Below are 26790 nucleotides of genomic sequence, written 5' to 3'. Positions count from 1 at the left end.
ACCTTTTAGATTCCAGCAAAGTTTAAACCACAGTGGTTTGGAATCCCTAACAGTAGTTTTGAGGATTACGATATCCTAATTTTAAAGAGACAGAACATGGAATCATGCAGTAACACCCACCAATCGCTCCCCCTAAAGTAACTCAAGTTCAGAAACTCATTATTAAAACCAGACTCCCCCCAGCCCCCTGCCCTGTGGAAAAAAGTGATAAACTGCATTGGCATTTAAACAGAAATTTGATTTCTGCCACTGAAGGATGTAATCATCACGGGGAATAACTCTTATGCATCTTTAAAATTCTTTCAGATTAAAAGTTCTGTAAGGGGCCGGGCGCTGTGGCTCACGCCTGTAATCCTAGCTCTTGGGAGGCCGAGGCGGGCGGATTGCTCAAGGTCAGGAGTTCAAAACCAGCCTGAGCAAGAGCGAGACCCCGTCTCTACTATAAATAGAAAGAAATTAATTGGCCAACTGATATATATATAAAAAATTAGCCGGGCATGGTGGCGCATGCCTGTAGTCCCAGCTACCCGGGAGGCTGAGGCAGAAGGATCACTCGAGCCCAGGAGTTTGAGGTTGCTGTGAGCTAGGACGCCATGGCACTCACTCTAGCCTGGGCAACAAAGCGAGACTCTGTCTCAAAAAAAAAAAAAAAAAGTTCTGTAAGGGTGTCAATACCAATAATACTTAGCAAAACTTGCCTTTAATTAATGTTTTAGGTCAAGCTTCAAGCTAAAACAACTGCTCAGCCCAAACACTGCTGCACTGAGAACTGCTCACTATCCATATTTTAATCTGGCTGTCACTTTTTGCATTCAGAAAATGAACTTTGATCAGACAGAAACAACAATGATATACTCCTGGAATGACAGCTCATTGTGGCCTTAAATTCTTTTTGGAATGAGGTGGATACATAAATAAATATATAAAATAAACCTCCCTCCATAAATGAACTAGTTAGGAGCCCAGTGAAAAGGCTGAAGAAACCACCACACGTACTCACCATCAAATTGGCATTAACTGATCAACACTTATGTACACATATAATAGTAACATACATCGGGTGTGGGGCAGGATGAGTATATTCACACCTAATGGGTGCGGGGTGCACACCGTCTGGGGGATGGACACACACTTGAAGCTCTGAAAGGGCAATATACGTAACCTAACATTTGTATCCCCATAATATGCTAAAAAAAAAAAAGGAAGACCCAGCACTCTGGGAGGCTGAGGTGGGTGGATCGCTCAAGGTCAGGAGTTCCGAATCCAGCCTGAGCAAGATCGAGACCCCTGTCTCTACCAAAAATACAAAGAAATTAATTGGCCAACTAAAAATATAGAAAAAATTAGGCAGGCATGGTGGCACATGCCTGTAGTCCCAGCTACTCCAGAGGCTGAGGCAGGAGGATCACTTGAGCCCAGGAGTTTGAGGTTGCTGTGAGCTAGGCTGACGCCACGGCACTCCAGCCCGGGCAACAGAGTGAGACCCTGTCTCAAAAAAAAAAAAAAAAAAGAAAAAGAAAAAAAAAGGCTGAAGAGCAGGTGGAACCGAATGTTAAACAAAACCCACTAAAATAATCAGACTCCTTAATAAAACTAGAGTCTCCAGCCCCTTTCTTAAATGTGCTGGAAGGAGCCATACCAAACATTTCAAGATCTTCAAAAGATTAAGAAACCAAGTCTACCATTCCTTGGGCATCTATCACAGGTAGTGAGTGGCCTGTACCACTGAGAATCATCAGTTTGAAAAGGAGTTACATGGCATGTGTGGAGGGCCCAGTTTTGTGGCATCACAGCTCTGGAGAGCCAAGACAATATCACTAAAGATCTTCAAGGCAGATGAAAACCATGTGCTACCAATTTGACTGAGACTCCAGACCATGACTCCTTATTAAATGCCTTCCGTAGTCACGTGAGCTCTTTCATCCTCCAATATCAAGACATTATTACAAGCTGAAAATAGAACAAACAGAGCTTTAGTGCTCTGGGCAGCATAAGAATGGAAAAGGAGGCAATTTGGGCAAAACCAATAAATATTAGGTTCCACCTCATCTCTAATGGGACATCTTGACTGGAGAATGAAAAAGGAAGATATAAGAGTTCATTCAAAAGTATGCTCTTAAACATAAAAAGTAATGCTGCCTCTCATAGCCCCCCACTGTGACACTACCCTCATCTTCTCAAACTAGGGGAGAAAAAGAGAAAAATCCCATCGATAGAAAAGTGTGCCTGGATGTAAAGAGATTAACACTGCATTTTTCCATAAGTTAGGAAGAAAAAGCCAGCCTTGATGAGAAGAAAAAGTGCTATGCATCCCATACTATTCTCATTTCTATCCTCGTCCTCAGACAACCTTGATATACTATAAACAGCAAAGATGACCCAAAAACACTCTTTTACTCTGCAACCTTGCACTTGGACAATTACAGCCACAAAGACCCATAGGACTTATCAGAATAACATGGTGTGTGTGTGTATATATATACACACACACACACACACACACATATTATATATATATATATATATATATTTTTTTTTTTTTGAGACAGAGTCTCACTTTGTTGCCCAGGCTAGAGTGAGTGCCATGGCGTCAGCCTAGCTCACAGCAACCTCAAACTCCTGGCTCAGCCTCCCGAGTAGCTGAACAACAGGCATGTGCCACCATGCCCGGCTAATTTTTTCTATATATATTAGTTGGCCAATTAATTTTTTTCTATTTATAGTAGAGATGGGGTCTCGCTCTTGCTCAGGCTGGTTTCGAACTCCTGTCCTGAGCAATCCTCCTGCCTCGGCCTCCCAGAGTGCTAGGATTACAGGCGTGAGCCACCATGCCCAGCCTAGATATTTATAAAGCACTTCATGCATTAAAATTTGACTCTGCCTCCCCCAAACTGACCTTGAGACCAATAATGAAGGTATAATTCTCCCCACTTTATATATGAATAAACTAAGACCTACCTAGAGAGGTGAAGTGATATACCCAAAATCACCCAATTTGTAAAAGAGAGCCTCAACTTCAGTCTGACTCCAAAGCCAGTGCTCTCTTTCCCACAGTGTTTTGTAGCCCTGCTGCCAACTAAACTGCAAATGCTCTTAGGATAAGAGCAATGTCATATTTCCAGACACCTAACTCAGTGCCAGAACGTGGTAATAAGCAAGCAAAGAATACCAGCTGTGTTTAATTGAACCACAAAAGGGACGTTTGTAACCATAAAAAGCCCACCTTACAAAGGTGGCTGAAATCACAGGTGAAAACAATGTGATTCTGGGTCATCGTTATTACCTAAGTATCTTACATGTCCTCACCAAAAAGCATTTCATAAATATAAAAAATATCACTGTACAATTATACAGGCTCTCCCCTTCCCTTCACTCCTAAATCTGTTCTGACTAATAACACATTGTGTTCTTACAGCAATTTTGTTTTACAAAGTGCTTTCACATATCTTATCTCATTTTGTTCTAAATGCCCTGCGAGAGGACACGGAAGAAAATAGAAACTTAAATAAAACTCAACTGACATCTTTACTACTCGTTACAAATGCCTGTATTGGTTTTTAAAAGCCAGCAAACAAACAAACCCGCTGGCCTAACACGTACTACCTGTGGGACTGTAAATTAGTACAGCCTCCCTCCAAGAAAGCAATGTGCTACAAGGGATCAAAACATAAACACTGGCCCTGCTGACTCAGTAATTTCACACTGAAGAATTTGGAGTTAAGTACTAAAAGATACATGCAAAGCGCGCTGCACACATCATTTTGTACAACAGCCCTAAAACTGTGAAAAAGCCTTCAAGAAGGGACAGGTCAATAAAACTGTGCTATGTATCAACTGAGTGCCTTGCAGCCATTAATAATCATTGTATTCTGATGTGAATGCAAAAAACAGATAACAAAAAATACAGCACTTGAAGAGTGTGAGCCCATATAGATATACATTAAACTATGTATCTATCTCCAAGTGGAGAAGTATCTGGTATGTGATTTCAATGATTTCTATCTCTGAAAACTGGCTGATTTTAATGATTTCTTATAAGGCAAAAACCCATTTTCACAAGGGCTTCATTAGGCATGGGGATTACAGGTGGATTTTATTTTTCCATGAATATGAACCAATTATTGCACTTACCCTGGATAACTGAGAACCCACATCTCTCAAAAAGCATCTCAGAAAGACCCATCCAAGGGCAGTTAACAGAGAGAACTTTCTATCTTCTCAGGCACTGGATAAAAACGTGCAACCTCAGGCAGGTTGCTTAACAGCAGTACTAGACACCTGAAGAACTCTCAGCTGTAAAAGTGTCCAAATTCTGATTAGTTAAGTCCATCTTTTTCCACTAGATCCATACCACTTCCCTCCCATTACTAGGTAGTATTTGATTAACTCCACCAAAAGCTTTAACAGTTAAGGAAAATTCCTTAACTGTATTAACAGTGACCCATGAGCAAATTCAGCCCCTACTCCTGTGGGCTTAACTGGGAGATACATGTGTAAAGAAATAACTCCAGGCTGGTCCGAAGGTAGTGAGTTATCTCACGTGATTGTTCACAGTCAGTTACAGATTGAACTCCTTGTTCTACTACTTTCCCCCCTCCTCACTACTGCACTTGACTAGAAGAAAGAAAGAAAGAGAAAGAAAGAAAGAAAGAAAGAAAGAAAGAAAGAAAGAAAGAAAGAAAGAAAGAAAGAAAGAAAGAAAGAAAGAAAGAAAGAAAGAAAGAAAGAAAGGAAAGAAAGGAAAGAAAGGAAAGAAAGGAAAGAAAGGAAAGAAAGAAAGAAAGAAAGAAAGAAAGAAAGAAAGAAAGAAAGAGAGAGAGAGAGAGAGAGAGAGAGAGAGAGAGAGAGAGAGAGAGAGAGAGAAAGAAAGAAAGAAAGAAAGAAAGAAGAAAGAAAGAAAGAAAGAAATAACTCCAGCACCCAGAAGGTGTAAGGAGACCAGTCAAGAGGGAGAAAGACCCTGGGGTGGCGGAGTGGCAAGCTACCCAGGCAGGTGGTCTGCTCAGGCATTCACTGAGCAAGTAGAGGACCTGGGTTGTGCAAAGAAAAAAAATGCTGGATTCAGCTGAAGCCTGGGATATGTGAAGTGGATGGGAGGCAAGATAAGCCCAGGGTAGAGCAAGCAGAGCTTTTTATGCTGTGCTGAGAACAAACTTGGTTTAAACTTGATCCTGAAGGCCACAGACCTCGATCAGATTTTCTTTCTCCCCCCACCATGCAGGCAGTGAGGATAGATTTTCAATTTCAAGGATTATTCCTTCTCTGATTAAACACGTTAGTGCACAGGTTCAGTGCCACTCTAATCTTAATTTTCAACCTATCCCTCTAATTTACCACCAAGACATGTTTGGAGTCAAGTGTTGGCTGATACAGAAGATACAACCAACATGCGATGATGATATGGGTGGGTGGGGATTACATCACCTTCTAATCCTTAAAGCCTTGTTCTATATGCCAAAGCGAATCTGTTACTTGTTATTCACTTGATTTTTTTTAAGAGTCAAAATGCAGAATTCATTTGATTCATTTATTTCTGAGTCAGCTAGGAAGGCTGCCGGCAGGACTGATGTCTCCAGGTTGGTGATTTCCAACTGTGTAATAATACCTTGAGTATTTGTGCATCAGTATGCAGTTTACAAAGTGCTTTCGCATCAAAAATTTCCCCGGCTCTCCCAGCAACAGGCCTATTAAATAGGTGCGTGAAACAACTTTTCCAGATTAGGAAGTAACTCAGTAAGGTTGTATAGCTTGCCTTGGGTCATACAGCCAGTTTAACACAGAGCCAAACTTGAACTAGGCTCACGTTCCCAACCCTGTCCATCACCACAGAGGTACCCCATAAATTCAAAACAAGTCTGTCCAAATTCAAGGCATTTCATTACTGAAGTCGGTGCAGTACCAGTCGCAAGGCACATATGCACAGCACACAACTCTTCTGCTTAACAGAATAAGCATTCATTGAGCTCCCTTCTGCAAATCTATGATGGAAGGAATAAATGCAAGAAACACATGCTCAGTTCTAATCCCTTCTCATTTCCTCCTGGCACCTGTTTCTGCCTCCACAGGAACCAAACACTTTAACAGCTGGCAGAAATGAGAACCAAGAGATAATACACTCAACCATTGTAGACCCACCCTGCACCAAAATGGTGGTTAGGAAATAATGGAGAAAGAACCACCCAGATTTTAAGAGTGCAGTAAAACAGGTGCCAAAACATCTTCCATATTCTCCTGGACAATACAATCATGAGAGATACATGGGCTGCTGTCCCAGGAAGCAAGGGTCCCCTAGTAGATAGACACACATCACCCATCGCTCCCACTCCTCACTTGAAGGAAATACTGCTGGAAAGAATACCTGGTTGTTGTATTTGAGCACACAATGTGTATGCAGAAAGCACCTTATTGGGAGTACATGGGGCAAAATTGTGGCTAAGTATTTTGTTAACCTTCCAGGATTCGTGGTAACAAAACACTGCTGTTGATATTATTTCAGTGCTCACGGGCCTTCCTCTTCATGGGTGGTGAAGCTTGACAGACTTACAAAATTAGAATTTAAAATCCAACTGAGGCCTTTTAGGCAGCACCAGCTCTCAAGAACAGCTCTCAAGAACTTCTACCAGTAGGGTTCCTCTTTCTCTAACACCCGCATACATCCTATGATTATGTGAGTAATTATGTTTAATGTTCCCATTACTCACGCTGCCTCATTAACACATCTGGACAGCCTTTGTTTAATGGATGGCCCAGCCCCTGGTGAGGACGGAGGGCAAAATGATTTCCCCAGGGCCCCATGGTCCCATAAGCTGCAAAGTCAGGGGCAACAATACAAGTGCAAGAAACAGTACTGAAGCCGATTTGTCACAGCCGTGGGAAATCAGCCTGGCTTCTGCAAGCATAGAGAACTTCTGCAGCCCACGCTGGCCCTCAGGTACACCCCAAGAATGTGGTGGGGGCACCTTTAAAAACAGAGCACAAACCAGCCAAGCACCAAGGGATTCTGAGATCTCAGCTCTCCTTCCAAAGATGACTCGAGAAGGCAGCTGGGATAAGGGGGCAGCTCCACCAACTGGTGCTTAAAAAAACAATGCACGCGAACACGCACTTGAGACACACACTCCTGTTCTTGGAAACTGACAAAACTGCCTTTCCTTCCCCAACTTTCTCAAGCAAAAAGCCTTTCCAGAGGCTGCCAAGAGCCCCTTTTATTACCTTTTCTCCCCTTTCCGGGGCTACCCTGATCATTTTACCTCTATTTCATCTGAACTAAAAAGTGAGGAGGGAATACAGCCTTTAACCATCTGGCCAGTCTATCGCCTTGGTTTTCTCATCTGTAAAATGGACTCGAAAGCGCCTTTTCTCGAGTGAACTCACTTTGGAAACAATAAATGAGGATGGTTACTTCAGAATTGACTAGGTCCTCTCTTCACAGTGCTTTCAAAGAGGGGTGGGTGTCGTGCAGCCATCTGGAAGTGGTTTTTATAATCCCAGCTCTTCTGGCACATCTCTTCAAATGCAAACAGAGGCCGGGTGCTGTGGCTCATGCCTGTAATCCTAGCTCTTGGGAGGCGCCTGTAATCCTAGCTCTTGGGAGGCCGAGGCGGGCGGATTGCTCAAGGTCAGGAGTTCAAAACCAGCCTGAGCAAGAGCGAGACCCCGTCTCTACTATAAATACAAAGAAATTAATTGGCCAACTGATATATATATATAAAAAATTAGCCGGGCATGGTGGCGCATGCCTGTAGTCCCAGCTACTCGGGAGGCTGAGGCAGAAGGATCACTCAAGCCCAGGAGATTGAGGTTGCTGTGAGCTAGGCTGACGCCACGGCACTCACTCTAGCCTGGACAACAAAGCGAGACTCTGTCTCAAAAAAAAAAAAAAAAAAATGCAAACAGAGCCTCAGGAAAGGTGGGCAGCATCCTCACAATAATAGTGAAATCTGTGGCAAGATTTCACTGACAGTGGTAGAATTGGAAAGAAACCCAGAGATCCAGAGCTGCAGTCAAGCTCTAGCTGCTCACGCAAGTATGACCTAGACCTCTGGGACAATATCTGCATCTGGAAAACAGGAGCCCTTTCCTATCCCAGACAGCCTGACTCTAAAGGAGCAAGAAAGATAAAAGCCACCTGCAGGAAGTGAAAGGAAAAGGAAGTCCTGGAAGGGGGCAGGATGACTCTACCAAGAGCAAAATGATGGGTCAGCTCCACTTTTAATGATTATACTCTGAATCAGAATTGAATGGGGAAAAAAGCCTTATTAAAAAGTCTGAGGTTTTCAGAAGGCTACAGGATCGACTGAAGTCCCATAATGAGGAAAAAAATCTCTCACTCAAATTGTCTACAAAAAAGTAGACACACATCACAGCTTTAGAAAACCAAAGTCAAAGCTCCCATCTCCTGGAATAAAAGAAACCTGCAATGGGAAGGCTTTATGGGCAAATCAAACCAGAAAAATGAAGACTGGGGCCTGGAAAAGCAATTGAGGTTTGTGTTGGGGTGTCACAGGAATATAGTTATCTGAGAGATGGAAAGAAGCAAAAAGTAATAGACTGCAACTAAGAAACTGGGATTCAATTTGTCTCATTTTTATTAACAGGTAGGCTTAAGGATTTAAAATGAAGCAGACCTCCAGTAATATCTCATAAGTAAGACAATATAATTAAAGTTGCCGGATTACAAGATACAAGCTTCTGAACTCCATGAGTTCAGTGTAAAAATCACTAATCTTCCTGCCCCCTGCTATCCAGTGAATGGCACAATTATTTTTAAATCTAAAACTAAAACAAATCACTCAGTAGGACCACTCTAAACTGATTCACATTTTACCTATGCTATGTGGCTTGAATTAGAGCTTAGGATTAAGGCTAAATACAGTTGGAAGGTGTACAAGAACCAGAGGTGATAGGAATCAGTTAGTTAATGGAAACAAGTTTGTCAGCCAAGAAACCATTTTTTTAAAAGAACATATTCCTTAACATTTTATTTCAACTTAAACACACAAATTTTACTTTTAATTGCAATTTTCTTGATACACGGCCATAGTCTTATTTCTGAGTTTAAGACTTCTTTAAAGATTTACTGTTTCACATCAGACTTTCTGGTTTGTTGGGGAGGGAGTTTGGAAATAACTTCGGTTTTGTTCTTTAAAAAGGGAAGCACTTGCAAAGCAATGATGTGTGAGCAGTCTATACATATTTTCCCTAAAATCTCTTAAATGTCTGGCCCACATCAAATTTAACAGCCTTATTTTTTTTAGTAATTGACTTTTATCAAGTCTTCCCAAAACATGCAACTTAAAAGTTTTCACAGAAACCAACTCTTTTCACAGTGCTTTCAAGGTTGACATAATATTTAACTGTAATTACAATAATAAGCCCAACTGGAATAACCAGATTTAAGAACAAACAACTGACACTTGGCAAGACTTCTGGGTGGGAGCCAATGGGGACAGAGGCACACCCCAGAGCTGCCCACTGGCCCAGAGCTGCATGCTGGGGTATCCGCCAGGATGTCTTGCAGCCAACAGAGCAAGTAGGTTGGATAGGTCGAAGGTTAGGAGAGCTGATCTGCAACCTTGGGGAAGACTTGGAACAGTAACATTCAGAAGATCAAAATAACTTAGCAAGAATTCAGGTAACAACATCAGGAGTCTGAGTCCTTACACCATTGGGATCAGAGGCAAAACATCAGATTAAAAATACTTCAATTTAGCCTTTACCAAGTATTTTAATTGACTAAGTTTTAGTATGACTTTCCCATGTCTTCTTTGCAAGGGGAGAGAGGAGGAACAGTTCCATTTTGAATTGTATAAACACTAGTTCTATACCCCCCAAAAATGTTCTCCTACTAAAGGAGAAAAGTTTAAATAACCTTTGGAGCAGGGTATATATATTAAGATTAACACTGTAGTTATTCCCAAAGCACTTGGAAGTGAGTCAACAAGCCCTCAGCCCAGCAACAGGGACTGGTTTAACTTACTGTGAGTAAAAACAGCCATTATACCTTCTAAGTACCAAATAATTCTAGTTGGCTCTTTAGGCCAGTGTCTATAGGGACACACAAGTCAGGTATTAATTAACCTACAATAAGGTAATAACCCAGGTAATAACCCAAGTTGGATTATTTTTGTACACAATTTATTTTTCCTTTTAAATCTTACTGACACATTCAGGACTTGATTATATTTTCCTTGGGTACTATCTTTACACAGTGATAGCTGCTAAATTGCCTCTACCCTAGACTAATGTGACAAAGAACAATGTTTTCCACTTCTAGAAATAAGTAGAAAGCAAGACATGTGAACAGCCCAGGAAAGGAAAAATGTAGCAATTAAATAACTTGTGCAAGTTTTCCCCCTAGAACTGTAAAATAACCTGATTGGACAATTTGTGTAAAACAGAGGGAAAAAATTTAAAAACAAAGCTCATAAATCCGACCACTATATTATGGTGTTCTTTCTACTTTTTCTTTACAATTGTATGTAATTACAGTAAATCCTGCTTTGGAACATTATAATGCAAACTTTTTCCAGTTTTTAATCGTACTGCACTTTTATATCAGAAAATTAGATACTTAAAACTTACAAATTCTGCTTGAATTGTCCTAGAAATCAAACTGGTAATTTGTTTTCTTGCTAACTGCATGAATCATTATCTTCACGTGGCGGAGATTTTCTTTCTTATTTCGAATTCATACCTGCTGTAAAGCAAAGATCAACAAATGGTTGTGAAGCCTGGATATCGTATCTGTTATTCTCCCTAGGAATATCCAACCAGTGGAGTGATGGCAATGGCGGAAAATATCCATAGAGCAAAACATGCAACTGTTTTCACTGTCCAAGTGGATTGGGGCTTTAAAAAGGCAAATGTTTGGGGTTATTTAAGGTATTGTAGTGGGAATCGTGCCCAACACAATTAAGACGGGATTACATTGCAATTTATGAGTTTCTCAAGGATATCATTTAATATGAAATATAACAATCATTTCTCCCAAAGCCTACCATCTACAATCACACCCCCAAACTCTACTTTGCTAAGGCAATAAACTAAATGGCAACTCAGCAGGCATCTAGGCTTTTGAGACCAATTGCAGGAAATATGCTGCCTTCCATCAGCTCGAATAATAATGCCACCTCACATATAAAGAAGCATACTGTTTTACATCGTTCAGGCACACGATCTCCTCAGTGACTTGGCCAAGTGGCAAAGGCAGGGGTTACTTTTTCCATTTTACAGAACTGGAAATGGACTCAATTTGAGCCTCTGGTTCTCCTGCTCAGAAGAACTAATCCCAGAACACCTTGAGACCTAAGAGTCCTGTTCTCATCTAAGTTCATGTATCAATGACAAGACTTCCCCCTGTCTAGACCCCCCCAAAATGCGCCCAGCTGGCACAGCAAAAAGCCCCCCACCATGGTACTGCAAGCCTTCCAGAAAGGGCAACAGTTGCTGCTACGCAGCATGGACCTGAAGGGCATCCCGCCACATCCTGAAAGACACCCGCGACACGACCTAAAGTGACAAGGTGGCCGAATCCACAACACGGTCCTCCAACAAAGCGCTAGTGAGGACACGCACAAGCACCACTGTCGCCGAGACCTGGATCGGAGGAAGTGAAAACATTCCTGCGGAAAGAAGACGCCCACTCCCTGCTCCCCACCCGCTAAGCGGAGTCACAGCAAGGTCCGGTGGCACTCGTTTGGGGACCACAGGCTCGCCCGGCGCTCACCTGGTGGGAAGAGCTGCGCTCCGGGGCGGAAGGTGGAGGCCGGGCCCCTCCTCCTCCTCCTCTTCCTCCTCCCACGCGGCAGCCGGGCTCCGCGGCAGCCCCCGCCCCCGCCGCGCTCCCTCCTCCCCCGGCAGCCCCGCCGCGCCTGGAACCTCCCGCCCGACTTTTGACGTCACGGAGGAGGAGGGGAAGGTTCCACCCGGGCCCGTCCCTTTGTGACGTCACAATGACAACAGAGCGCGGCCCGGAGCGTCCGGGAACCGGGAGCAGCGGGGGGCGGAGGGCGGGCCGGAGGGCGGGGGCGCGGGCGCGCGGCGGGGGGGACACCGGGGGGCGCGGAGGAGGCGCGCTGACGTCTCGCCGGCTTAACCTGTTGCTCTCGACGCTGCGCTGCAGCCGGCGGGCAGGGCCGCGGGAAGCTGGCGGAGCCGCCGCCGCCATGCTCGGCCGTGCGCGCGGTGGGGGGCGCCCGCTGCAGCTGTGCGCCGCGCGCCCCCTCCCCGGCACGCCCACGCCCCCCTCCCCGGCCCGCAGGCCGCGCCGCCCCCGCGCCCGCCCCACCCGCCAGCCAGCCAGCCAGCCAGCCCCCGGCGCCCGGCGTCCGCCTCGCGCGCCCGCCCGCCCGGAGCCTGCCCCCTACAGGCCGCGCGCGCGCCCGCTCCGCCCGGCCCAGCCCGCCGCGACCCCGCGCGCCGCCCCTCCGCAGCCGGCTCGAGCACGTCGGGAGCACGGGCTCCGCTCCCGGAGCGCGGACTCGACTACGCCTCCCGGGCCGCCGCCGGCCGCTGGCTCGCGGCCGGACGCCCCGACTTGACACGATCCGCTGACCACCGGCCACACAAAAACCCACCCCACGCTGCTCTCCAACTTAACGAGGTCCGGGTGGGGGGGCGGTTCTTGTCCAAGTTCTGCCCCATTTGCTTTGTGGCTTCATCCGAAAGGGACGAGCCCGGGGAAGACGTCCACGCTCCAAGGCAAGGTTGTCTCCATGCAGTTTCCACAGCCCGAGTTTAAACTAGTCCTTTGCATTCTATCCAGCCCTCTGCAATGCGGATGTATTTTAATTCTTAAATTCTTTATGGAACAGCTTTCTAAGTTGGGCTTGATTATTTAACCTTGCATTTCTTTCATAGTTGAAGTTTACATGTCTAGATTAGGATCAGCTCTAGGAGAGGCATTCAGCCTTTCCATTAAATATATTTTTTACAAAACCAGTGCCCCGAAGGTCAACTCCCATCACACACACACTGATCAAAAAAGGAAAATATTAACACCAATTTGTCTACTCGAGTTAAATAAAACTTTGTTATAACATTGCATTATTCCTAATGTATGTTCATCTGGCCTTTTAAAAAAAAATGAGTTCTTTGATTTAAAGCATGCAGCTAATCACCGATCACTCGAGTGCATATTTGGTTAATCCCTCGGTCCCCCTCTTTCCTCCCTCCCCCCCAAACTTAAAAAAAAAAAAGCCACCACACACAAAACAAAAACACTCCTCATGCCAATCAAAACGTAGCTGTAATATGCACAAAACAAATTTAACTATTCCAAACCATTTAAATCTCTGAATAATCACCCAATTTCAGAAGCCCCGTTAACAGGGAAAATTATTTGTAGTCACTTACATATGCATTCACAAACATACTTAAAAACATTAGCCACAGTCTATGCCCCTTTCCCCTAAAACTGGAAACCATGAATTTTTTAAACAAAACCAGCCTCATTATTAAAGTCAATCCCAACAAATGCATTCGCTGTAACATGATTCCCAACTGGCTTATGTTGTAAACCAGATAAGCCAAAACGACCACATACATTAAATTTGATGTGCCAGTGCATGGGGAAGATCGCCATAATCGGACCCTCGATTGCAACTTAAAGGGCTTCCAACACACAAGCGTTACACGATTTCCCAAATAACATTAATAATAATAACAGGCTCATTTGCATGCAAAGTGCAATATGGGTCCAAATCCGCCTGAGAATGCAGTTTAGTTACATTACCGCAGCTCCCCCCCACCCGAAGCTCCACCAAAATCCCTTGCCTTTCATCTAAAACTAGATTATGGTTGTGTCATTCGAGGTCAATTTATTCACTTGAGGTATCTCTACACTAATCTGTTTTTTCAACCAAACTAGGCAGACACGACTTTGCCTGAAAAGCCCTCTTTCAGAAAAGAAAGAAACAGCCTTATCGGACGCTGTGTTTAAAACCCTTCAGCTGCAGAATTATCTATAAACTTGACATTCACAGCCATTGCTTAAAACTGCAAGTCAAAGGATGTGTTGTTAGGAGCACTTACGTATTTCTTCTGAATGATATTCCTCTTGGGTCTTTCCTTGCTCATTCTGAGATCCAAATGCTGATTGCAAAAGGGGACAATTGCTTCATGAATTTAAAGCCGTCAGAAATTTGCAAAAAAATATCCTGGTGGTTTTTATTGTTGTTGGTGGTGGTTGATCTTGTAATCCGACTTTTCTTCCTCTTCCCCCAAAGCCAGATTCGCCTTGAAATAAATCCGAAATTGGGAAGGAAAAAAAAAGAGCCAAAGACGAACGAAGCAAACAAAAAAAAATTCACTTTAGTAAAACACTCATAATGGAAAATTTCCCCCGAAACACATACACACACACAAAAAAAAAAACCGACGCCCTTCACTCCCCCCCTTTTTCCTCCAAAAACTACATCAGCGAAACGTGAAGGTCCTTAGTGTCTGATCTGTAGTTACATCTTGGAAAAGAAAAGGGAAAGATAAATAAAAAATGTTGGAAGTCACGTTTGTGCTGCAGCAGCAGTGCGAGCAGAAGAGTCAACTCCAGCGGCGGCGGCGGCGGCGGCGGCAGCACCACAGCGAGGGCTCGCCGAGTCTCTTTTTTCCAAGCCCCCTAACCAATGAGAGAGAGGCTATCCAGCCCAACTTTAAATGGACTCTGCTTTTATACAAGTTAGGGCTCCTCGGCTAATTCCCCGCCGAAGGCCAGCCGAAAACTCCCACAGCTGAGCACCCGGGCGCCGGCTAAACCGGGTGCCGACCGCCCCTGGCCCAGTCCAGAGGACGCCCGAAGCCCCGCCAACCGGACACCCGAGAGGCCTCTACGAATCTCTGCCCAGACAACCCCTCGGGCATCGCTCCCACGCCGAGCCCAGGAGTGGAATTGAGAGAGGCTCCCTAGCTCAATGCATGGCACGCTCGGTCGCTCCACCTCACCCCCTTTCCCCTGCTTGCCGCTCACCCCACGGCCGGCCCGCGCCGGCCCCCACCCCTGCCGTCGCGTCTACCTGCATCCGGGCTGCTGGATACGAGTGCCCCAGGACTCCCGGCCCAGGGGAGAGCCGCCTATTCCCGGGGCACCTTAGAATGGTCCCCTTGATCTTCTGGAAGTTGTAGTCCCCCGACTACAAAATGGCTATGGCCACGGGAGCTGGGAACTACAATTCCCAGCCTGCCCCGCGAAGCCTGTCACTCAATTCCCCTCCCTCTGCCTCGCCCCCTCCCCCTCACCGGCCCTGCCAACAAACGCTTGGACGTGTCCCGCGTGCGACACCGCTAGAGGCTGCCTCGGGATTGGCCCGCGGAGCGTGTGGTCCGCGAGCGAGGAACTCCCCACGCCGGCCCGCCCCCGGCCCCCGGCGCCCCTCCCGCGCCCGCGGCCAGCCCCCTCCCCGCGCGCCCCGCCCCCACCCGGGGCGCGAACCGCCTGTGGAATCGAGGAATCGCGCGCGCGCCGCCCGGAGCCCCGGGGGAGGGACGCGAGGCTTCCCCGGGGAAGGCCTCGGAGCGTGGCGGCGCGGGGGGCGGTGTCAGGGAGGGGTTGGAGCCCGTCCTAAGGAAAACTGGGCCACGCACCAAGAGGAATCCTCCGTGCGAACTAGTTGATCGGCGGCGCCTGCTGCTTCTGCCGGGCTGCCGGTGTCACCTCAGGACAGCGCCCGGCGTATTTGTACAGAGAGGGCCCCGGGCGGCCGGGGTGGTCCGAGGTCACCGCGGCCCGCGGCTGCACGCGCCCCCACGCGCGGGGCAGGCGGTGGTCGCGGTCGCCGCGTGGGAAGGCCGCCCCCCCGCTCGACACGCGGCCCCGCGGTCGCGAACGCGCCTCCGCCCGGCCCGCGGGAAGGGCGTCGCTGGTGGCCCAGAAGTGAAGCCCCGGCGGCCGCCTCCTAAAATAGACAGCCGTCTTGAGAGAGACGCGTCGGGACCTTTGTTTTTACGGGCGGATCTTGTGGCCTGGGGTGCCCGTGGGCGAGGCCAGAACACGGAGGCAATAAAAATAAGTGGAATATGGAGAGCGAGCCCCACAGACACGCACGCTGCAAGGAAGCATCTCGAACCCCGAGTGCCAGGAATGTCTGCTGCCTCGGCCACGCGAGAGCCCGCTTCTTACCTGCCTCCAGCCCCGGTCGTGCTCACTTAATCGCTGAAATAAATGAAGTAGCAGGCCCTGGTGCAGCTCCTTGGGCCTTCGCCTTATTAACAACTTTGTCAAGTCTCACACGTCGCCATTCTGCCTTGCTAATTTCCTTGTTTTTAGCGGCGGTTTTAGGGAAGTAATGTTTTCTGTGATCTCTCAGGCTAGCCTGTGAATGAATGGAAAGTGGGATAAGTGCTCCCTGGTCTGCAGGCCTCTGCATTTTATTCTCCTGCTCCTTCCATGCCGTCTGCTTACCTCAAAAGCATAAATACTCAGGTGACACAACTGTCAAGAGTTTATCTGCGGCAGTGTTTGAAGAGAGAACCACGGTGTGTCTAGAAAGGTCTCAGAAACTGGGGGTGAAGAGACCCGGATTCACATCGCACCCCACCCCACCCCCCCCAGCCACTTCCTAAGAGGCTTCTCTGACCTTGTAGGTTTCCTCATCTGCTAATTAGTGATGACCAAACCTAGTGGGGAGGCTTCTATGATAAATAACAGTAACCTAGCTAAGACCCCAGGCACATTATTGGAGGCTTTTCAATAATCGAAATAAAAGGCCGTTTTGAAAAGCCTTTTAATTCTTTTACTGTTTTAAAAAAATATCTGAATGCTGCCCCGGGGCCGCGGTGGCTCACGCCTGTAATCCTAACACTCTGGGAGGCCAAGGTGGGAGGATTGCTCAAGGTCAGGAGTTCCAAAGCAAAATATGCCATTTTATCATATTGGATTGACTAAAAAGTCTCAAGGTCTTTCTGATACCCCCACCCACCCACCACCACTGACTCTCCCAAAATCTTTTCAGGTTTCTTTATCTGCCTGAGACCCTGACCCACCTAAGAAAACAACTGTCTTTCCTACCTCTCCCTGTTACCTTAATATCCACTGCAGGAAGGAAGATCAAGAATTCAACCAGACCCAGCCCAGTCCTTTCTAAAAAAATAATACCTGTGTCTCAGGTTAATTTAATTTCCAAAGAGAATCATTTACAAGTCATCTGTTTCCCCTGTCAATTTATTCTCCCAATTATCAATTCATCTTCCCTAGTAATCATTTATTGCCCCTCAACAGAATTACCTATATTCCTCATCTCCTTCTCCCCTCTGAAATGAGTGTATATAAACTTCTGGCCCCCACTGGGATACTGGGTAATCACTCTGTGATTCTTCCCCTGCATACAGTAAATAAATTTATAATCTTCTGATTAATCTGCCTTGTTGTGAGTTGATCTTTCAGCGAACCTTCTGGTGGCAAAGGGGAAGTTTTACCTTCTCCCCCACATTGCCTTTCCTTCTTTTTTCCACCTATTTTTTACTATTTGTAAGTCGAATTTGCTCTTTCTCCTGGTGATTTTAACTCTTCAAAGCACTTGTCTTAACCTCTCCATCTTGGGGCTAGCGGAAAACTCATGTGAATACATTGATTCCATAGGACTATGTGCCAGAACTGTCTTACTCCTGAGAACACAGAAAGCCCAAACGTCCTTTGTAAAGTAGCACACAGTTCAATACAAAAGGCAGAGTTTACAGTAGGCTGTGGTACCTCCAAAAATTGCTATATTAGCAATGTAGAAAAGGTGCTAAAGGAAACCCATACCTGAGATGACTAGGAATTAGGGAGTTTCGAAGGATGTGTAGGGTTTCAGTAGTTGGAAGTAAGCATGTATTTCACCAGTTGACATTGCATCCTCATTTGCTTACATTCTCCATTTTTGTTTTATATTCCCAGCTCTTCTCTCCAAATAAAAAATAAATTTCCTAAAGTCGGAGATGATGTCATCTACTTCTCATATGCTCACAAAGCTCCAAAAACTTCATAGAATTTGAAAAGTATCCAGCAAATGCTTACTGTGTAATATTTCACCGAAACTATAAGGCCTAATTATTTAGACTATGGCCAGACATTTAGTGTGCTACTGTTATCTCCAATTCCATTTTGGAGCATTGCTATTTTTCCTCTTGCATTCTCCAAAACCCATATAGTGTTATACATTCTTTTTTTTTCTTCTTCTTGAGTCTGAGTCTCACTCTGTTGCCCGGGCTAGAGTGCCGTGGCGTCATCCTAGCTCACTGCAACCTCAAACTCCTGGGCTCAAGCGATCTTTCTGCCTCAGCCTCCTGAGTACCTGGGACTACAGGCATGTGCCACCATGCCTGGCTAATTTTTTCTAATATTTTTAGTTGACCAATTAATATCTTTCTATTTTTAGTAAAGGCGGGGTCTTGCTCTTGCTCAGGCTGGTTTCGTACTCTTGACCTTGAGTGATCTGCCCACCTCATTCTCCCAGAGTGCTAGGATTACTGGCGTGAGCCACCTCGCCTGGACTGTTATACATTCTTCAAGACCCTACCTCCAGGCCTATTTTCAATTCAGCCTGGCTGCTTGGTCTATTCATTCCTGAATTTTCATTGTCCTGTGTTATTTTGGCCATATTTTCTGAGTTTAAAATTTTGTTCTGTGTTATACTATTTCCTGATTATGTCATTTGTATATCTTGTCCCTCTTAATTAGATCGAAAATTTGATGGGGTCATGATTTGTTACATATTGAGGCAACCATTGGCAATAAGGCCAATCACTGGATGGGAATCAGATGTTTATAATATGAAATTTCTAAGTCACCTATGCCATTCACATTACCCAGCTGGGCCTCACGTCCCTCGTTTATAAAATGAAAGGGTTACTTTAATTATCACCAAAGACATTTCTGGGCTCAACATACTCTAATCCTACTTTGACTTTTGTACTTGGGTGTGGTGGCTCACGCCTGTCACCCTAGCACTTTGGCAGGCCTAGGTGAGAGCATGGAGTGAGGTCAGGAGTTCAAGACTTTTGTACAGTGCTTCCTTCTTCCCCTCTCACTGCTGGTCTCTAAGTAAACTTAAATCCACAATTGTTGAGTAAAAATTGCTAGGGCAAGTTTCTTTATACTTGTGCATTTTTAATTTCCTAATACAACCTTATATTTATCTATGATAACAATTGATACCTTTCATTTGTGTACCTTTTTATAGTGTTTAAAGCACACTATCATAATAATTTCACTTAATCCATAAAACAACTCAAATCAAGATAAGTATTACCAGCTGGGCGCGGTGGTGGCTCACACCTGTAATCCTAGCACGCTGGGAGGCCGAGGCGGGCGGATGGCTCGAGGTCAGGAGTTGGAAACCAGCCTGAGCAAGAGCGAGACCCCCATCTCTACTATAAATAGAAAGAAACTAATCAGCCTACTAATACATATAGAAACAATTAGCCAGGCATGGTGGTGCATGCCTGTAGTCCCAGCTACTTGGGAGGCTGAGGCAGAAGGATTGCTTGAGCCCAGGAGATTGAGGTTGCTGTGAGCTAGGCTGATGCCACAGCACTCACTCTAGCCTGGGCAACACAGTGAGACTCTGTCTCAAAAAAAAAAAGAGGTTGTGATTTGCTTAAGTCACATAACTAGTAGGGTGGACAAGCTAGAGGTCAAACCCAGGGTTGGTGGCTCTACATGCTCCAGGCAAGCCACCTCCCTGGTTTTCCGTAATGTGATCCAAAATGTTATTCCATAAAATGTTACTAGGTGAGACTGGAATGAAATGATTCTTTGATGAACTAATTTGGGGACTGCTACCTTACACAAAGATAACCTGATTACTATAAAGTTTTAAAAATCCCAAAGGGGCATATAGTTTTGCAAATGTATTTGGTCATAGAAACCTTTTTTTAAGAAGGAACTGGTTTCCTCAGAACAGTCTCAGAGACATGCTTCAGCCAATATGATGAATTTATACTTCATAAATGATTGCTGACTGACAATAATTCCTTCTTAAGTGACTGAATACCTTATGTGAAGTTTCTAATTTTATATAGGTCTATCTCCATATGTGAGGGGAAGAGAGTACGGAGGAGGGATATAAAAAAATAATCTTTGAGTGACATTAGCTTTATAAATAACTGTGAGCTGGTGTACTCAGAAGGTGGGGGTTTCTATTGAAAGAAGGTAGAACAGCTATTTCAAGCCAACTGAGATTTGCAAGAGTATTTTAAAACACACTAGGAGGTAAACTCAGATGTAAACAGCCTTCCTAAGAGTGAGTGATGTCAAGCAGACATTAGTTCTTTTTGTTATTCAGTGCTTCCTGTCCCTGAATTACAGTCTTATTTGTCAAGCATCAATAAAATGCCACAGCACAAACCACATACAATAAAATGATGTTTTAAAATCTACTGGTTGTCTGTGGACCTCGTTTATGCAAGTCACTGAAAGTCCCTAGTACTTTGGATTATTTAAAAATTTTGGACTATCATTACTATTCTGCTTAGATTGTGTCTTGTGTTATTGAAAGAGAGCTGGCCCTGATTCAGAAACTCTGGTAAGGCAGCCAAGACGGGAAACCTGCAGTTCCTAAGAATAGAAGTTACTGTTTATAATAATACTGTACTCTGTGTTTAGAGGGGGAAAAAACAACTTATCAATGATCAACTAATCCACAAGGGATCATTAGGAGGAAACTGAGGCACAGAGATTACATGGCTCCCCTAAGTAGGCAGGGAAAGAGGAGGAGAAGCTGTATTCATCAGGACACCTTCAGATGCACGTGAAAGCAGCTCAAGTGAAAATGGCTAATGGAAAAAATGGAGGAGAAGGGGTTTGATTCACCAAACTGGAGACCCAAAGTCCTAGTTTCGGGGCTACAGATGATGTCATCATCCTTTACCTCCCACCCCACTCCTTCCTTCTTTCTCTGTCCATTCATCTCAGCATTTCTTTCTTTTGTCAGCCTCTCCGACCAGCCAGGGAAGATAGCTTCAAAGAAAACTCCTTACCCAGAGCATGGGCATGGGGATGATGGGGATGGAGCAGAATTTGTTTTCAAAAGGGGTGAGAGAAAAACATTCTGGGCAGCAAAAAAAAGCAATAGCAATTATAGTCCACCACAATTACTTATTAGAATAACTAATCAGTTATTTAATATTAGTTCTTCACTCTGTCAGGGCCACAGAAGTGAGGAGGATGGGAGAAAAGTACCATTTCACCATCAGAAGCCTAGGGCTTCATTAGATTCCAGAACACTCTAGCTCTGTCTGGGCCTACTCGCTCATACACCCCAACTTTCATAGTTGGAGGTTTTCACAGACGAGATGACTGCCAAGATGCTGTTTGATCTCAATATCAGACACTTTTGCCCATAGTTTCTATGAATCCATAGAATTTGCTAAACAAAAACAAAGCCTCTCTCCTGCCAAATTGGGATATCTGCAAAGTATATATTCTGTTTTTCAAAACCTTAATGTTTCCAAAACCCCAGATTTACCCACACCTTTACAGAAACCCACCACTACTTCCCTTTCTGATCCTACACATACACACACACATAGAATAAAAGAAAAAAGATTTTGAGCAACAGCAGTCACACTGCAACTAAAACTTAGTGGATTATTAATTTTCAACTATTTTTGTTTTTTTTTTTAACAGTCCAGCAAGCTAAGAACTTTTCCAGCTTTTTTTCTTTCTCTCAATTGTCAAACATCCATTGAAAAAAACCATTTGTTGAAAACTTATTAGGGGTGTAAAATTAAATAAAGCACAGATCTTGTCCTCAAAGCATGCATACAAAGCACTAAAAGTTTTGCTCTTTGTAGAAAGAATGCCAAGTAATACAGAAGAAGTAGGGAAGATATTTGAGGTACGAAGGAAACATCTAGGCTCCACTCAACAAGGGTCACCAGAAACTGCTCTGGGCTTGAGTTTCACAAAAGGTTGCAGAAGAGGCCCCACCCAACCCTTAACTTCATCCCCAGTTTACCCGTCTCTCAGCTACAAGACTCACAGATGCCAAGGAAGATCATTCTCCTCTAACCCAAGGAAAAAAAAAAAGAATTAATTGATTCATTCATTCATTCATTTAAACAGCACCCAGTGACTACTTACAATGTTCCTGCTTACTCTACACTTTCCCACTTCCCCGACTCTTTTTTTTTCTTTTTTTTTTCTTTTTTTTTTCTTTTTTTGAGACAGAGTTTCACTCTGGCGCCCTGGCTAGAGTGCCCTGGCATGAGCCTAGCTCACAGCAACCTTAAACTCCTGGGCTCAAGCAATCCTTCTGCCTCAGCCTCCCAAGTAGCTGGGATGACAGGTGACAGGCATGTGCCACCATGCCCGACTAATTTTTTTGTCCATATATTTTTAGTTGTCCAGCTAATTTCTTTCTTTCTTTCTTTCTTTCTTTCTTTCTTTCTTTCTTTCTTTCTTTCTTTCTTTCTTTCTTTCTTTCTTTCTTTCTTTCTTTCTTTCGTAGAGACTGGGGTCTCACTCTTGCTCAGGCTGGTCTCAAACTCCTGACCTCAAAGGATCCACCCACCTCGGCCTCCCAGAGTGCTAGGATTACAGATGTGAGCAACCGCTCCAGCCTCCCCCAGACTCTTACAGCCTGGCAACGAGCAATGCAAAACTTCTATTGCCTTAAGTGCAACACTACTCAGATACAGAAAGCCACTGGGATGGGAAAAGGGAAAGAAGGACTGAATCTAAGTAAAGTCCCGGGAACCCAGGACAAAGAAAGTAGACCCAGGACAAGGAAAGGGAACCCAGGTTGTCAGAGTCTGGCCTTCATTACTACAAAATGACAGTTTTTATGTGTCCATATGTATATTAGGTTGTTGAGGGTTTTCAAACAGTATATTGTGCCTAGAAAACTTTGGGCATTTATAATTCCAGAAAAATACAGACACAGAGAGAAAAACTATAAAATCAATGTGGTTATTTAACACAGTATGGCCTAATGGGAATGTTATACTAGGAATTTGAAAACTCAAGGTTTTGTCTTAGTTTTTTGTAAACTTGGGCAAGTCACTTCACTAGTCCTCACTTTCTTCATTCATGAAAAAGGGGATTGACCTAGATGGGTCTTAAAGACCCTTCCAAATCTAATAGTCTATGGCTATTACAAAACATTACTAATCTTGATAATTTATCATACTAATTGTATACAACATGGCTAATGAATGTTGTATTAATAAAGTTTAAGTACAACAGTAAATTATTAAATATACATATAGTGCACAAAATATGAACACACTTTATGGGTTTGTAGACTTGAGAATATAAACAGACATGCCATCAGAAACTTCAAAAGAGGTGTATATCTAGATGGACAGACAGATGGATGCAAATAGGACAAACACTACTCACAGTCATGCTTCTGGCACTCTGAATATTTGGGTCAATATTTTTGAAGATGAGACCAGAGGCCAAGTTGGTAAGAGAATTCATATCTCTCAAGCATCCTTGGACACAATATGGGTCCCCAAGGATTCTCTTATTCTAGAGGGCAGAAGAAACCAGAGGGAAAGGGCCAGATTTGTGTAAGTTATATAGAGCAGATCCTTGGAGATTTCTCAAGCCATGTCAGTATGCCTGGGACTGTTCCAAACTTTCCCAGGTCTCAACCATAGATGGTCAGGATCGCATTCCTTCTGCTCTCCATCTACCCACTTGTAAAGTACCTAGCACTTACCTGGCAAAGTACCTGTCACATAGTTGATAAATGCTTGTTAAATAAATGGATATTTGGCATTGTGCCAATTACCATTTTGTTCACAAATAATTCTCTGCATCTGAGGTACTTTTTCAAATAGGTGAGATACCACAAGGGAGTGGCAATTATTGAGGAAGTGAAACTGTTTAACAGGTGGCACTTAAAGGATCTCCATTTTGCTTTCCAGCCAGAACTCCTCTTATGAAATATCCAAAGAAGGGAGGACAACATAAAACACATTCATGTTAGCCAGGCTTGGTGGCATGCACCTGTAGTCCCAACTGCAAGGGAGGCCGAAGCGGGAAGATCACTTGAGCCCAGGAGTTCGAGTTCAGCTTGGGCAACATAGCCAGCTCTCGCTTAAAAAACAAAAACAAAAAAGCAAATAAAAAGCCTTCATGCTTTACATGGATACTGTGAATCATTTAATAAAAAAAGAAAGGAAAAAAAAAAAGCCTTCATGCTTCATGTTAGTTCAGTAATATATTTCAGTATTCAGACATTTTGAAATAGTGAGTTTAATACTCAAGATCTTTACAGATATATTCATCTGACAAATCATATTTGTCTTCTGCTGTTGGGCTGAATTGTGTACCCCTAAAAATTCATAAGTTGAAGTCCTAAACCCAAGTACCTCAGAATGTGGCTGAATTTGAACATAGGGTCCGGCTAGAGTGTAACGATGTCATCATAGTTCACAGCAACCTCAAACTTCTGGGCTCAAGCAATCCTCCTGCCTCAGCCTCCCGAGTAGCTGAGACTACAGGTGCACACCACCTTGCCCAGCTCATTTTTTCCACTTTTAGTAGAGTCTGGACCTCCTGAGCTCAAGCAATCCTCTCACCTTGGCCTCCCAGATTGCTAGGATTACAGGCGTAAGCCACTGCACCAGGCCTGGACCAAGGGTCTTTAAAGAGACAATTAGGGTAAAATGAGGTCATTAGGTCACCAATCTGATATGACTGGTGTCCTTTTAAGAAGAGGAGATTAGGCCCTGCATGGTGGCTCATGCCTGTAATCTTAGCACTCCTCAGAGTTGGGCCAACCAGCAAAGTTGGTCACCCTAGCTTAGAAACATATTTGAGACCCCAAGCTCCAAGGGAGCAAAGCCTGTGTTCCATTCCTGACTGTGCATCCAACCAAGGGCAGAAAAGAACTTCAACAAATATTTTCAGAATGCCTGAATCAATGCATGTCCTCAGAATAAAAACTGCCCTTATCGTACTCATTCCTCTGAACACTTTGGAGAAAAGACACGATACCAATTCCAGATACCAGTTGCCATCACTGTCATGCATTCATACTCTCTGATCCAAGAAAGAGGTTTTCTCCACCCGAGTTACCTTTCCAGGAATCCCAGGAAATTCTTCCAATTTTTGGTCAGTCTTAGCCCAAGGCATAAGTCCCAGTGTAGACCTGAGAGGTAAGTCTTTAAAAGCTGCGATTTTAAAGCCAGGTACAGTGGAGAATCATGGAAGTGGCACAACTTCCAAGGTTAATAGGCTGTGAATTGCTACTTTCTTTGCTCATTGTCTGTGCTTCAGCAGTTCTTTTAACCTACTGTCATTCAGCTTGGGGAGGAGGAGAAAGTGGGAATAGCACCAGCTGCTGACAACAATGCTCTCTCCTCCCCTCACCCCCATTCCTCCCACCCAACTTGTCGCCCCAAAGCGCCAGGTGTTCAGTTATACAGTAGATATTTATACAGCCTGCCCAATGCGAATTCAAATTTATTTCCAAGTTATTAGGGCCAATTACTCACCTTTGGGCCCTGTAATATCATTTGTTCCCTGCCAAACTGATCATTTTTCCTGTCGCAAATATGATAAATCCTGCACAGTGCCGCTCAATCATGTTTAAACTGATTCAGATTGTTGCAGGAATTGGGATGAATGAATGAATGGACTGAATTATGAAATGTAGATCCTATGGATGATGCTTTTAATTCAAGAATAATTCAGTCCTATCAAGGAGACTTGGCTTACTCAGAAGGCAATACTGGTACTATTTACTTTCTGTAATTTGGCCAAGACTTGAAAGAATGCATTTTTTTTTCTGGCCTTTATTTTTGCCATTAAGGATCCAATTTGCTTCCTTCACCAGCTTTCAAAGATGTATTGAATTACAGTCCTTATATAGCACTGTGCTAGAATTTGAAAAGGTCAGAAAGACAAAGTTAAAGTAGTCCCTGCCCTATGGGAGATTGCAGTCTACTTGAAAGAAAAGAAAAAAAGTACCAACAGAAAACACACATCAGTGTCCATGACAACGTTCCAAAATAGTCTAGTCCCGACATTCCCCAGATAAACAGTATCACCGTGTCACCTAGGACTGCTTAAAAGGAAATTTTTGGACTCTACCCCAGGCCTCCTGAGTGAGAAATTTAGGGGTGAGACCCAGCAATCTGTGTTTTACAAGCTCTCTAGAGGACTGTGGTGCTCACTCAGGTTTGTTAACCCCGCTTGCAGAAGTTTTAGTTAAAGGCTCCTTGGGGGAGTGACATGGAAGGAATTGCTAAGGAACCTGCAAGCTGAGTTTGGTCTGGCAGCTCCTTTTTTATGCCAATTTTCCAAATTACCTTGCAAATCTCTTCATAGATAACTCCACAACTATAGTTTTCTTTCTTTCTTTCTTTCTTTTTTTTTTTTTGAGACAGAGTCTTGCTTTGTTGCCCAGGCTAGAGTGAGTGCCATGGCGTCAGCCTAGCTCACAGCAACCTTACACTGCTGGGCTCAAGCAATCCTGCTGCCTCAGCCTCCCGAGTTCAGACCTGGGACTACAGGCATGCGCCACCATGTCCAGCTAATTTTTTCTATATATATATATTACTTGGCCAATTAATTTCTTTCTATTTTTAGTAGAGACGGGGTCTCGCTCTTGCTCAGGATGGTTTCGAACTCCTGAATTCGAGCAATCCGCCCGCCTCAGCCTCCCAGAGTGCTAGGATTACAGGCGTGAGCCACCGCGCCCCAGCCTAGTTTTTTTTTTTAAATCACTTATGTTCATAGGTATTTATTTGTGATTGTCTTACCTTCCTTCATTAGACTACAAACCCCAAGAGGGTGCAACCCTGGGTTCTACTTCCTTCCCAACTCTTGACAGTTTGCTGAAGATAAAAGTTTAATAT

The 26790-nt window shown here is 44.4% G+C and overlaps 1 protein-coding gene across 2 annotated transcripts in view; it reads right to left on the bottom strand.

Moving 5' to 3' along the window:
- The window catches only part of JARID2 (jumonji and AT-rich interaction domain containing 2), a 248002-nt gene extending 233142 nt beyond the window's left edge, over positions 1-14860 (bottom strand). Inside the window, exons 1-2 of one of the 2 annotated variants that reach the window (XM_012753517.3) lie at positions 14035-14860; positions 10585-10699 (exon numbers count right to left, since the gene is read on the bottom strand). In XM_012753517.3, coding sequence (XP_012608971.2) covers positions 10585-10644 — 60 coding nt within the window. In that variant the 5' untranslated portion in view covers positions 10645-10699; positions 14035-14860. The remainder of the gene's footprint in view (positions 1-10584; positions 10700-14034) is intronic. The other variant, XM_012753520.3, reaches the window with a different exon arrangement.
- Between the last annotated feature and the right edge of the window lie 11930 nt (positions 14861-26790).

The sequence above is a fragment of the Microcebus murinus genome, chromosome 15 (genome assembly GCF_040939455.1).
Source record: "Microcebus murinus isolate Inina chromosome 15, M.murinus_Inina_mat1.0, whole genome shotgun sequence".
NCBI classification, from domain to species: Eukaryota; Metazoa; Chordata; class Mammalia; order Primates; family Cheirogaleidae; genus Microcebus; species Microcebus murinus.
This window is presented reverse-complemented; position numbering and strand designations above follow the sequence as displayed.